The 13,559-nt window shown below is 40.7% G+C and overlaps 1 protein-coding gene across 2 annotated transcripts in view; it reads left to right on the top strand.

Annotated features, from left to right (window-relative positions):
- Positions 1-12,227, top strand: part of LOC139471293 (peptidyl-glycine alpha-amidating monooxygenase B-like) — a 41,506-nt gene extending 29,279 nt beyond the window's left edge. For both annotated transcript variants that reach the window (XM_071253607.1, XM_071253598.1), the window contains exons 17-23: positions 70-209; positions 1,553-1,635; positions 2,444-2,641; positions 3,502-3,617; positions 3,984-4,110; positions 5,492-5,728; positions 6,518-12,227. In XM_071253607.1, coding sequence (XP_071109708.1) covers positions 70-209; positions 1,553-1,635; positions 2,444-2,641; positions 3,502-3,617; positions 3,984-4,110; positions 5,492-5,728; positions 6,518-6,696 — 1,080 coding nt within the window. In that variant the 3' untranslated portion in view covers positions 6,697-12,227. The remainder of the gene's footprint in view (positions 1-69; positions 210-1,552; positions 1,636-2,443; positions 2,642-3,501; positions 3,618-3,983; positions 4,111-5,491; positions 5,729-6,517) is intronic.
- Positions 12,228-13,559: the final 1,332 nt, after the last annotated feature.

Raw genomic sequence — 13,559 nt, 5'->3', positions numbered from 1 at the left:
TAGAATTAAACTGAACGTGTTACCATGCGTAGCCCCCAACTTTGTTGCAGTTTTCAGTGATTGTTCCAGGTGATGAGAATCCCCAAAGGTACCTCAGCCCCAGATCTGGTCCTCGGTAAACAGTTTGAGCCAGACAGCGACAACGAACACTTCTGTAAGCCAGCAGATATCGCAGTCCTTGAATCTGGGGACTTCTTTGTGGCAGATGGGTGAGTGACTGATGTTTCATTTACTGTTCCTCGCTGTGTCACCCTCACAGTCTGGGGTACAATCAATGTATATGGACTTCACATCCTTCATCATCAGGTGTATCATCACGTGTGTCATCAGGTGTATCATCAGGTGTGTCATCATGTATTTCATCAGGTGTGTCATCATGTGTACCATCAGGTGCATCATCAGGTGTCATCATGTGTACCATCAGGTGTGTCATCATCTGTACCATCAGGTGTGTCATGTGTAACATCAGGTGTGTCATCATGTGTAACATCAGGTGCATCATCAGGTGTCATCATGTGTACCATCAGGTGTGTCATCATCTGTACCATCAGGTGTGTCATCAGGTGTACCATCAGGTGTCATCATGTGTACCATCAAGTGTGTCATCAGGTGTATCATCAGGTGTACCGTCAGGTGTACCATCAGGTGTGTCAGGTGTTTCATCAGGTGTACCATCAGGAGTTTAATCAGGTGTCATCAGGTGTACCATCAGGTGTGTCATCATCTGTACCATCAGGTGTGTCATCATGTGTAACATCAGGTGCATCATCAGGTGTCATCAGGTGTACCATCAAGTGTGTCATCAGGTGTATCATCAGGTGTACCGTCAGGTGTACCATCAGGTGTGTCAGGTGTTTCATCAGGTGTACCATCAGGTGTCATCAGGTGTACCATCAGGTGTGTCATCAGGTGTATCATCAGGTGTACCGTCAGGTGTACCATCAGGTGTGTCAGGTGTTTCATCAGGTGTACCATCAGGTGTTTCATCAGGTGTCATCAGGTGTACCATCACGTGTGTCATCAGGTGTACCATCAGGTGCATCATCAGGTGTACCATCAGGTGTGTCATCAGGTGTATCATCAGGTGTGTCATCAGGTGCATCATCAGGTGTGTCATCAGGTGCATCATCAGGTGTACCATCAGGTGTGTCATCAGGTGTGTCATCATGTGTACCATCAGGTGTATCATCATGTGTACCATCAGGTGTGTCATCAGGTGCATCATCAGGTGTGTCATCTTGTGTACCATCAGGTGCATCATCATGTGTACCATCAGGTGCATCATCAGGTGCATCATCAGGTGTATCATCAGGTGTACCATCAGGTGTATCAGGTGTATCATCAGGTGCATCATCAGGTGTGTCATGTGTACCATCAGGTCTGTCATCAGGTGCATCATCAGGTGCATCATCAGGTGTATCAGGTGCACTTGAAGCAACATACAAATGCCTAAATATTTAATTTCATGCTCCTTGTTTCTGTATAACTTTCCAACTTCCAAGACCAATCTTAATTAATTCCTGATTGACTGGAGTAAGGTGTTTTGTTGTAGCTACTGTAACAGCCGTGTGCTCAAGTTCTCCGCCAATGGCACCTTGTTGGATGAGTGGGGGCAGGCTGACTTCACAGACAATGGTAGGCAATGATCACTTAATTACATGTATTCTCTCATCATATATCATTCATTGTATGTTTTGCCTGCAGTCTTGCAATTGTTATAATAAGGTGTGTTCAATATCGTCCACAGCGTGTCTCTATGTTCCTCTTGACCATTACAGGTGATGCTGAAGCACCCCAAGGTGTGTTCAATATCGTCCACAGCGTGTCTCTATGTTTCTCTTGACCATTACAGGTGATGCTGAAGCACCCCAAGGTGTGTTCAATATCGTCCACAGCGTGTCTCTATGTTCCTCTTGACCATTACAGGTGATGCTGAAGCACCCCAAGGTGTGTTCAACATTGTCCACAGCGTGTCTCTATGTTCATCTGACCATTACAGGTGATGCTGAAACACCCCAAGGAGTGTTCAACATCGTCCACAGCGTGTCTCTATGTTCCACTTGACCATTACAGGTGATGCTGAAGCACCCCAAGGTGTGTTCAACATCATCCACAGTGTGTCTCTATGTTCCTCTTGACCATTACAGGTGATGCTGAAGCACCCCAAGGAGTGTTCAAGATCATCCACAGTGTGTCTCTATGTTCCTCTTGACCATTACAGGTGATCCTGAAGCACCCAAAGGTGTGTTCAACATCGTCCACAGCGTGTCTCTATGTTCCTCTTGACCATTACAGGTGATCCTGAAGCACCCCAAGGAGTGTTCAACATCGTCCACAGCGTGTCTCTATGTTCCACTTGACCATTACAGGTGATGCTGAAGCACCCCAAGGAGTGTTCAACATCGTCCACAGCGTGTCTCTATGTTCCTCTTGACCATTACAGGTGATGCTGAAGCACCCCAAGGAGTGTTCAATATCGTCCACAGTGTGACAGTGGCAGAGGATAAGAAGCTGGTGTGTGTGGCAGACCGGGAGAATGGACGCATACAGTGCTTTGATCTAGATGGAAACTTCCGATTCATCATCAAGAATGAACAAATGGGTCCTCGCGTGTTTGCCATCGAGTACTGCCCTCTGCATGGTCAGTGGCCTGTCTGTCTGATATTGCTCTATGAGTTAGGATTAATGTAATGCAGATACATAAGCAGTCAATTAATGTTATGTTATTTCTATAATACTGACCTGCAGTAAGATGTTGCTCGTATGCGTACATGATGTGCAGATGTATTACTATGGCAAGTGAAGTCACGTTAATCGTTCAAACCGGGGGACACGAGTGGCTCTCTCGTCTAAGGCGCCGTGATTCGCTGTGCAGAGTGCGTCATAGGCACTCCAGAAACCTATGATTGACTTTTCGAATCACGGTTTGCCCTGATTATGTTTCTAGGTTTGTCGGCATCATACCCGTGCTCCTGGGTTTCACCGATTTGGTAAATGTCTGAGACCTGCATCACTTGGGGCTTTCCTAAGACATTAAGCTGACACGCTGCGATATAACTGGAATACTGTTAAAAGCGGCATTAAACCCAACCCACTCACTATCGTTCAAACCATCAACTAATGAATACTTAGGTGAGAAAGAGTGAGTGAATGTTATTTACAGCACATAGAGTACTAGCCTGAGACCCCTCCCTGATAGTCCGTAGTCTTTTCCTGCTGATAACTTTGGAAGAATGTTTCGGAATAAAATACTTATTGCATTGTTTCTTAATTATGAAGATATGAGACAGGATCTGGACCCTGTTTGCAAACCAGTCTTTGTGCAACAACTTATTTAAATCTCTGTTAAAGTATGGGAGACATGATAGTTTTGGCAGTGGGTTGAGTTTGTGATTGGTAAAGGCTGTATTCGTTGTAATGGATCATTTGGTGTTGAATGCACATTGTTCAAAGTAAGCAGTTGGACCGGGAAGCTACTAACACTGTATTGTTGGACTTCAGGCGGAGTCCTGTTTGCTGTGAATGGGCCCACCTATGATGGAAAGATAGCCAGAGTCCAAGGGTTCACCATAGCCCTGGCCACAGGGGACTTGCTGCAGACATGGGACGTCCCTAATGTAAGGCGTCAACTGAATGGGCATGGGCATTCAGGTTTTGAAATATAAATCAATGAAACAGACTTTACATACATCAATTTACAAGTTCAGTTGCATTAGATGATTACTTGAAACTTATTTTATTAACAATATTTTATGATTAGGTACAAGTCAGAGAGTAGACCAACCCCCATCATTACATTTCACCAAAGTGGTAAATGTCAAAGACCTGCATCACTTCAGGCTTTCCTCCCACATCAAGCTGACATGCCATGATATAACAGGAATAATGTTCAAAGCGGTGTAAACCAAACTCACTCACTAACCCATTATTACATTATACCACAAAGATGTCATCAGGTGGAAATAATTGCTTCATGTACACAGGGGCTACAGAACCCCCACGATGTCACAGTCGACTCCACAGACCACGCTGTGTATGTGGGAGAACTCGATCCCCACAAAGTGTGGCGCCTCAGCATGAATGCCCCCAAGAAGACAGACACAGTCATTGGTAAGTACATCTACGATGCAGTAGATGATGTAGATGCAGTAAATAGATAACACGCCCAGAATCTTGGTAAGGTAATAACAAAATGAAGGAAGTGGTTAGCTCTGTGCAAAACTAAACCAAGGTGTATTATTTAGATCCACATCCAACAAAACCTGCACCTTCAGTCTTCTTCCAGATAGATGGACATGTTTTAACAAGCCTCCACAAACATTAGGAAGAGAATTTATTGAAGTCAACTTATGGAACTCAACATTTCGGAGTACAGTCGTGCCTCGTTTATACGGACACTTGCGTCATTTCACAATTCGTCCGTATAAACGAATTTCCGTATAACTGAAACCAGCTTCTTACTGGAAGAGTTACTTCCCTTCAATTATGCAAAATACACAAGGTAATCTTAGATCCCTAGATATAAAACAATTCCTCGTAATGTTCTCGTAATACATAATCAAGGTCAACTTTGACCTCTGACCTCCACAGACGCCATATTTATCGAAGGGGATTACATGTACAATAAACAAGCGCGTCTCAAACGTAACTCAGTGTCACTTGGTTAATTGACTTCTCACGAATCAAAGGATTTCCACCAGCGGAAGTGTATTGTCCGGATAAGTGAGACAATTTTGAGTGCATTTCAGTGTTTTGTGTATGAAAATGACCGTCCGGTTCCGGAAACTGAATTTCCGGATATACGGGTAAATTTGTATAGTAATTATTTCGTTTTGAATGAAAATCGTCCGGGAACCGAGGTTTCCGGATATCTGAAGTCTGTATAAGCGGGGCACGACTGTATATGCTTACTCCTTCATCAGGTGACTAAATGCTGTGAGGCAGACAACATATATATGTACATGTAGGAACAACAAAAGTAATAAGATAACAAAGGTGGAAACTTAACAATGGAAGCCAGCAGATAATTGGCGCTGATAGGTGATAGGCAATTGACTAAATGGAAGCCAACACTTATCTGTAAATTAGCGCTGATAGTTGATAGCTAATGACAACTGGAAGTCAGGACTTTATTTATCACTGATTGGTAATGGGTCATGGACATTGGGCAAACGTAATCCGGGGGTAATTAACACCGACAGGTAATAGAGAAGTTGACATCCATAAATTCTCTTCCTCATGTGTATCACTTCTAAATGCCCTTCAAAGACTCCGCAAACATTGATTCCAATAAGTTCTATAGCGATCCTGCCCCCAAATACAGTGTGCTCTGTCAAGCCTGGAGCTACTGACTGTTAGCTTCAATATTGTTCTACAAAATATCTTCATGTCCCATGTTATGACCTGTTTGGTTTGTTTCATGATTTGTTCACACCGAGACCAGTCACGGGAGTTTATTACTGCTACGTTAATATTCCACCTTTTATTACAGATGTTCCTGATAAGAAAGGTTTTGCCGGGAAACCCAAGGACACAAGTGACACGACAGGTACGATAATACCCCCAAGTGCAGGCACCAGTAACAGTTCAGGGGAGATAACTCAGGAGAAGAAGAGTGCCAAGGACAAAAAGTCGGACTACATGCCCTCCATCATCATCGGTGTGTTGTTGATTGTTCCGGTGGTGTTGTTGCTGGTCGTCACTGTCATCATCAGGCTACACCATTCAGGTGAGGAAGAGGGGGAAGCAGCGAATGTAACATAACACGTAGATCGATGACCAGACCAGGATTTGCTAGATGATTGGTTGGTTGGTTTGTTGTGTAACGCTGCACTCAGCAATATTCCAGCTATATGACCGCGGTCTGTAAATAATCAAGTCTGGACCAGACAATCCAGTGATTGATATCATGAGCATTGATCCACGTAATTGGGATCGATGACATGCATCAGCCAAGTCAGCGAGCCTGACCACCAGATCCCGTTAGTCGCCTCGTAATACCATAGTGTTTTAAGTCAGTAGTAACACTGTAATTATTTTTAGGATTGGGCCCAGGGCCTTTTTTTTCCAAATTGTTCATAGCTTTACAACTGTCATAACTCCAATACTTCAATATATTTACCTGTGAAAGACTGAACATAAGATAGTTTTGTGGAACTGAGAGTCTTCCTCTTGGCATCTTATTGCAAAGGAAGGAACAGCAGGCTTATGTATACTAGTCTGTTTCCAATCACAGTATTCGGTGTGACTTCATTTTGAAAACATGCTAACTTGAAACTTTCAGCTTTTTCATGATATTTTACCATGTTTTTATCATGCCTCTCTCTGCTTGTCATGAGGCCTGCTTGGAAGCTGAAGGCAGAAAAAGGATAGGGCAGTGAAATACACACTGGAATGCAGAAACATTAGGCATAATTTGGTCAAAACTGATATTCGTGATGAAGCTTCTCCCAGATTCTATTTTAATATTTTATTGATTAACTTATTAATGTGTTAATGAAGACATTATTGTTTGCAGGTAAAATATCCTGTTTCTCAGGCAAGAAACAAAAGGTGTTTAGTCTTCAGAGTTTCCTCGGTAACTCTCACAAGGGTTTTGATCGACTGAGCACGGAAGAGAGTGACCATGAACTTGACCCTCTTGATGACTCCGACCAGGAAGAGTACACTGCCCCTAGTAAGAAGCAGAGGGCGTGATTATCCTCCGCGTGATTGCCTCCCCTTACATTTAAAAACTATGCCTTCAATTATTGAGATGCTTATTTTGGAGATAAACTTGGATTCAATATCAACTTGTCTGCATGAAGATCTCAGATCACCTGCATGGGAGGTCACATCAGGTTGACTTTGTAATCAAACAACCAGAGCCAAGGCCTTGAAACTAGCAGTACAAGTGACGGATGCATTCAGACCAGTATACCTGATGTCTGTATCTCGGAAATGAACTGAAACAACAAAATCTGAATGTAGAAACATATGGCTGCACAATTATGTAAATGTGGATATTTTATACACTTTGTGTCTGAGCTCGACGGCATCTACTCCTAAAATGGACAACCATCAAAGGAATGTTTGTGTTCTATGTGGGCTTTGAGTTGTACAAATCAAAATTTCTGAATCAACGTGGTAACGAAATGAAGCCGAATCGTTTCAGAAAGCTGGCTGCGATTGGCTCAAGGACCCACACATTCTCATTCAGCTTGGGAAGTCAATGTTAGCTGAGGGTTCACCTGACCCGACCTCCAGTGGAGGTGTTACCGGATCTACATGCAGAGTGGTATCACAGGGGGTACAAGACCTCATTGAGATGAGATTAAACTGGGCCTTTGACTTCAGGGAGAAGTCCGTATATGCACAGTCCAGCTGGGATATTTTGTAACTTCTAAGCCAGTATGTGGCTTCATCCCGAATTTGCAACCTCCTTTCATCTCAAACCCCTATTACAGCGAGGAGGTGCTGAGATGCTGTGACCGCTTTCACAGTGAGCATCTGTTAAGCCAGACTCATTCTGTTTGCAAAATGACACATGAAACATGTTTGTCCCTGGACATTTGTTCAAAATCTTGTTTGCATTTGTATATCAGTTTTCTCCAAATTGTTCCAGTGAAAACCAAGGACCCCTGTCGTAAGTCTCTGTGAAATGGTGAGATTTGCCATCGCTTTCTGAAACGACGAGACTCTCATCATGTCCAGGACTGGGGTTTGTGGAGGCCGACAATTCTGTTCAAATCAACATGTTTTTTGTTTTTGTTATTGTCAAAACATGTTCCTTGTTTAACCATCCTGTTGGAAGTGACACCTACCAATATGACACACACTTAGGAACAGTCTTGCAAACAGAATCAGTCAGACTTTACACAGATGTGACAATCTTGGTTTAAGTGGTCAGCGTGACGGCTGAATAAGACATTTGTTACATCACATGAACTTGTGTGGTGTTGGAACTCCAATGGCCATAGTCATTAATATGACAGACTTTGATTGCTACTAGTTTATCCTGTCCACATATGGGACATGAAATTGCATGAATTTTGTATTTCTATATGCTTGTGGTTTAGGTTTTCCTTGTCCATGTTCCTTGTGGTCATTCATTGCACCAGGGCTGCTTGGTCAGAAGAAGATATTACCCGGTAAAGAAACCACTATCTCATCCTATCCACCACATTCATAGCGTTGAGTTTTTTTTTAGTTTTTTAAATTTAATCCACATTAATTGCCATGATTTTACAGCAGACTCGACAGGGCTTTGATTTTTGTTCACAGATACTGACTTGAAAATTGTTTTGTGATACATGTATTAAAACTGCCCAGTACTCTATTCGAAATATTTTTCATTCCATTTATGCCATTCAGAAAAACCTTTCTTTTTAAAAAAAAAATTAATTTCATGTTTGTAAAATTCATCATTAGGTCAATAAACCATGAGATAAGTGACAGAGGCCGAGATGACTTTTTGATGACTGATGCAGATGTTGAAAGCTCAGTCATTGTTTTTATGGGTCACAATTATATGAGATTGCAAGTGGTGTTGCATGCAGTATTGTGTTTAGCTGTCATGTAGTTTGTTCCTTGCTTTTTCCTATTCATGCTGTACATTCCATGTTACAAATAATCAGCAACGAAGGGAAACACACATATAGACTTTTTGTACATATCATTATGGAGGATTTACTAGTTTAAGAGTTGTTGTTGGGTGTTGCTGTCACATGTGATCAATCACATTCTGATTTCAATGTACTGAACATGATGCAGTGTTGGTACTGATGCGTGGTGAACTCTACGATGTGACGATACACAGATAGCGATATATGATACATGCCATGATATGCATTGCCACAAGATGGCCATTCTTCTTGAGTTATAGCAACGCTTTCACTGAAGAGTATTATTCTGGCATAGATGGATGGCACTGTTTCATGTGGTTTGTTTGATACAGATCTGCAGTGACATTGTAATGAAGGGGAAATAAAGGATTGATGTAAGTGGCTGAATAGTTTCACTTAATGATCCACACATAGGAAGGCCTGGACTGTTTCTCTTTGTATCCAAGTTTTTGGTGTTTCACAATGCTACCCTTTCAAAATGTTGTACATATCAACACTGTAGTGATGTGAAGTATCGTGTCATCCCTGCATCGTTCCGCCTCTGATTGGTCAGAAGTTGTTTTGTCATTAGTTTCTGAGAGGTAACATGTACAGTTGTCGCCACACTAGGTTAGGTGTATCCACCAATATGTGCTGTTGTGTGTCGAGCACAGGATACACTGTGTTTATGTTGAGGAATATCTGGCGTATAACAGCTCGGTAAGACAGATGTAGTTCTGCTGATGTTGGTATTATTTATGAGTGTAAGTGTGTGCGAGGTTTAAACACCACATTTCTCCATGTTATGAGGAACCAGGACACATTTATTAGGAAAAGCTATCTTGATAGCTGCTGAAGTTTGGATTTACACATACCTTACACTTGGTAAGATTATTCCAGTGGTATAACAGTGGTACCTGGTAAACGGTTTAGCTAGCTTCAGCAGTTGGGCATTTATTAAGGTAATGCTTTGTTTATTGTTCCCTCTAAGCATCTGCTTTTCAATGCGTAATATTACAAAAAAATGTATTAACCTTTGACTAAAAGTTTCTCTTGCCAGAACTTCTACTTTCTGGACTATGCCTTTGAATGAAAGCTCACTGAAGAATTAATTTACTAAGTCAGAATTAATCATCTTAATGGCAGCTTCTATCAAATCAGAATCTATAGTATTAATAACAATAGCTTCACTCATTCACTTGACTAAGTTTTTATTGTGACAGACGTGATGAGTTACGATTTTGAGCAGCACTGTGTAGACATCTCACAGCTGTAGGCTGGCTGACCTAGTGTATTATCATAACCCAATAACAGAAGGTGATGCTCACATTGTCATGTTGCAGGCCACAGCGAGATATGGTTAATTATTTTGTCATTTTTTTTAATTCCCATCCTTCAATAATTTCACTCACTTCAAGGGTTGCTAGACATTTTGTCATCTGTGGGTGAAGGGTAAACATTATTTTGGGTCTGTATTCCTGACATCGTTGCAGCTGAGGTGCTGTGAGGTTTTTAATGCCTTCTACTCTATATGTACTCTGCTTCTTTCAAGCCCAATACTGTGTTGTTTTTTGCTGAACTGTGAGTGGGTCACACAATTTCTGATCAATTGCTCCAAGGAGGACTTCAAGAGGACTATATAGTGTTGAGTGGCGGAGCATTATGCCAGCATAGCTTGGACATGAGAGACAGTTGCACTGGGCCATCATCATTGACAGTACATTTGTGAGGGACACCTGGTGTTGACAATACATTAGTGAGGTACGCCTGGTGTTGACAATACATTAGTGAGGTACGCCTGGTGTTGACAATACATTAGTGAGGTACGCCTGGTGTTGACAACAAATTAGTGATTGACACCTGGTGTTGACAGTACCTTAGTGAGGGACACCTGGTGTTGACAACAAATTAGTGATTGACACCTGGTGTTGACAACATAGCCTTGTCATTATGGTTGTATCGGGGTATCATTTGGATTGATCCTGTTTGCACATGTTTCGTGTGTGTCCGTGTTATTCACGTCTCTGTTTCATGTTCTGTAGTGCTTGTTGTCTTTAAAAGATCAAAATGAAATGTCAACTGTTAAATTGGCAAATAAATGTTTCCTTAGCTTATGATGTGAAGTAAGATGAAGAAAACAATTATTTTTTCATGTAATTTGTAAAATATTTTGATGCACAAGGTCTCTGAACAGTAGCAAACACTTTGTTTAAACATTCCATTTTCTGTAAGTAAAGTGATTATTTAATTTCCTTACATTTGAAAAAAAATCCATTGCTTTATGTGTAGAATTTGCTTTACTTAATGATAATTGTTACTGAAATTAATGAGGCTGCTTTTATTTTTTGATGATTGGCAGATCTGTTGGGTTGTATGTTATGAAAGTTAGCAATTTAAGATTTCCCATGTAAACACTTAGAGTTGTCTACCACATATGCAAACATACAGATATATTGGTGGTACACACTGCAATCCATGCCCACAACTACAACCACCAGTAACAAGTGAACACTGTAGATTCCAGCCCTTGATCACACTGACTGATGACTTCATTCTTCAGCCGATGTACGTGCTGACTGTTCCTCCTCATGTGTTGATGAAGTGATGGCTGTTAGAGAAATCACCTGTTCACCCACCTCAGTGTCTGCCTTGCCCACGGTGATAGTGTGCAGTCTCTCGAGAGCCAGTACCCACACAGTACTTCATTCATGCCTTGGCAAGCAATGTTAAGTCAGCTTGGCTGCAGACAATAGATGTCAACATATATATGGAGATATATGTGCTGTTGTTATTAATTACTTACAGATACACATCTGTGTATATGTGCAGGTGCTGATATGAATTCTTTTTTAAACAGATATAAAAGGAAAGTGTAATTTTGATTTAGCAGGTTTCAATTGTTGACAATTTATGTTGTAGGTCGATTTTCCTTTGAGGAAAGGGTGGGTTGGTTTGTGCTGTATGGAAGGTTGGTGAAATGCAGTCACTTATTATGTAGAACGTAGTTGTCTTCCTGATGTATACTACTCAAAATAAGTAAAGAACACCCAATTGTTTCATACTACAGCTGGTCATGACAGATTAACTGTATGTAGTCACATGAAACAATCGTCTGTTCCTTAACTTCTTTTGAGCAGTATACTTTCTTAGCATGAGAAGCAAGCAGAGATAGCACAATTACTTCGTCTGTTTACAGTGGCGGGACAGAACAGCTGATTAAACCTATTTGTAGTTCTTGGTCTGTTTCCTTTTTTGGATTAACTAAAACATCCAATTTCCATGAGTCAGTCGTGATGGTGAAACTACTCCCAACACCAAGAGTATAATAGTTTGTTACTTTTCTTGTTCTGTTAGAGAAATCTGTATCTTAAATGTATAGATATTGTATCAGTTTCTTAAAAATATTTTTATGCCAAAAAAGAGCAGTTAATGTTTTAGTGTTAACGATATTTCATTTGTTGATATATATGATATATTGTGTATGCAGCTCCTGTGTACATTGTTAGGGACAGTAGCCTCTACGACCTGTTTGTATCATAAAATATAGAAATCAAAATGTGCTGTTGTTTGTGAACATTAAGAAAAGATATTTTATTGTATGTTTTGTTTGTGTAAATTGTATAAATATATGTCAAAATAAATTAATTTTATGAATATACACTGTGCGTTTCTGATGATTTGATTTTACTTGAGGTTACTTGACCTCATTTCAGGTCATGGTACCTGACTCATTGACATAGATGCTCATTCACACTCACATCCACTTATAATCCCCCGCCCCATCGAAGTTGGCGGGGGATATAGAAATGAGTTCCGTCTGTGTGCGTGCGTGCACGCGTGCGTCCCGAAATCGTTTCCGGAGCATAACTCAGAAACCGTTGAATATTTCTCTAGGAAACTTTGCATGTCTATCAGACTCATGCTGAGCTGCTGCCTTTTGCTATTTAGGAGTTTTATAATTTTTTATGTTTTACGTTTCCATGGCAACAAGTTGGACTTAGGTTCTATAAGGGTGCTGTTCGTTTCCGGAGCATAGCTCAAAAACCATCAAATAATTTCTTACAAAACTTTGCATGTTTACCAGACACATATTGAACTGGTGCCTTTTGCTATTAAGGAATTTTATAAATGTTTATTTTTTACGTTTCCATTCCAACAAGTTGGACTTAGGTTCTATAGGGTAGAGTTTGTTTCCGGAGCATAACTCTTAACCCATTCAATACTTTCCAACAAAAACTGTGCATGTTTACCAGACACATACTGGACTGGTGCCTCCTGCTATTTAGGAATTTTAGAAAATTTTATTTTCACGTTTCCATGGCAATAAGTTGGACTTATGTTCTACAGGGGTGGTGTTCGTTTCCAGAGTGTAACTCAAAAAACGTTAAATACTTTCTTACAAAACTTTGCATGTCTACCAGGCACATACTGAACTGGTGCCTTTTGATATTTAGCACAAATTTTTATTGTTTATGTTTCCATGACAAGTTGGATTTAAGTTTTAATATAGGATTGGTTTACTTAAGTAGTATAACAAATAAACTTAAATATTTACTAGTACGTTCAATCACACTCATATCCACTCAGCTATAAAAAATCATCTATTTTATATCTGTTGTGAATATAATGTTTAAATTTAACAAAGTTTGGCGTAGTTTTCAAAACTTTACATTTATTAATATAGAATGTAGCCAAAAGCAACACTAGTTAAACGATGGGGGAAAATGTAAAACTACCTAGGACTGATGCTAGATAGCAAATTGAGATCGGTTCAGTGAGTGAGTGAGTGAGTTGGGTTTAACGCCGCTTTTAACAGTATTACAGTTATATCACGGCGTGTCAGCTTAATGTGGGAGGAAAGCCCGAAGTGATGCAGGTCTCAGACGTTTACCACTTCGGTGAAACCCACGAGCACGGGTATGGTGCTGACCAACCGAGAAACATAATCGGGGCGAACTAGGATTTGAACCCACAATC

The sequence above is a fragment of the Haliotis cracherodii genome, unplaced genomic scaffold (genome assembly GCF_022045235.1).
Source record: "Haliotis cracherodii isolate W230 unplaced genomic scaffold, xgHalCrac1.p SCAF_1, whole genome shotgun sequence".
Lineage (NCBI taxonomy): Eukaryota > Metazoa > Mollusca > Gastropoda > Lepetellida > Haliotidae > Haliotis > Haliotis cracherodii.
The sequence above is the reverse complement of the archived record's forward strand: the minus strand, read 5'-3'. Positions and strand labels throughout refer to the sequence as shown.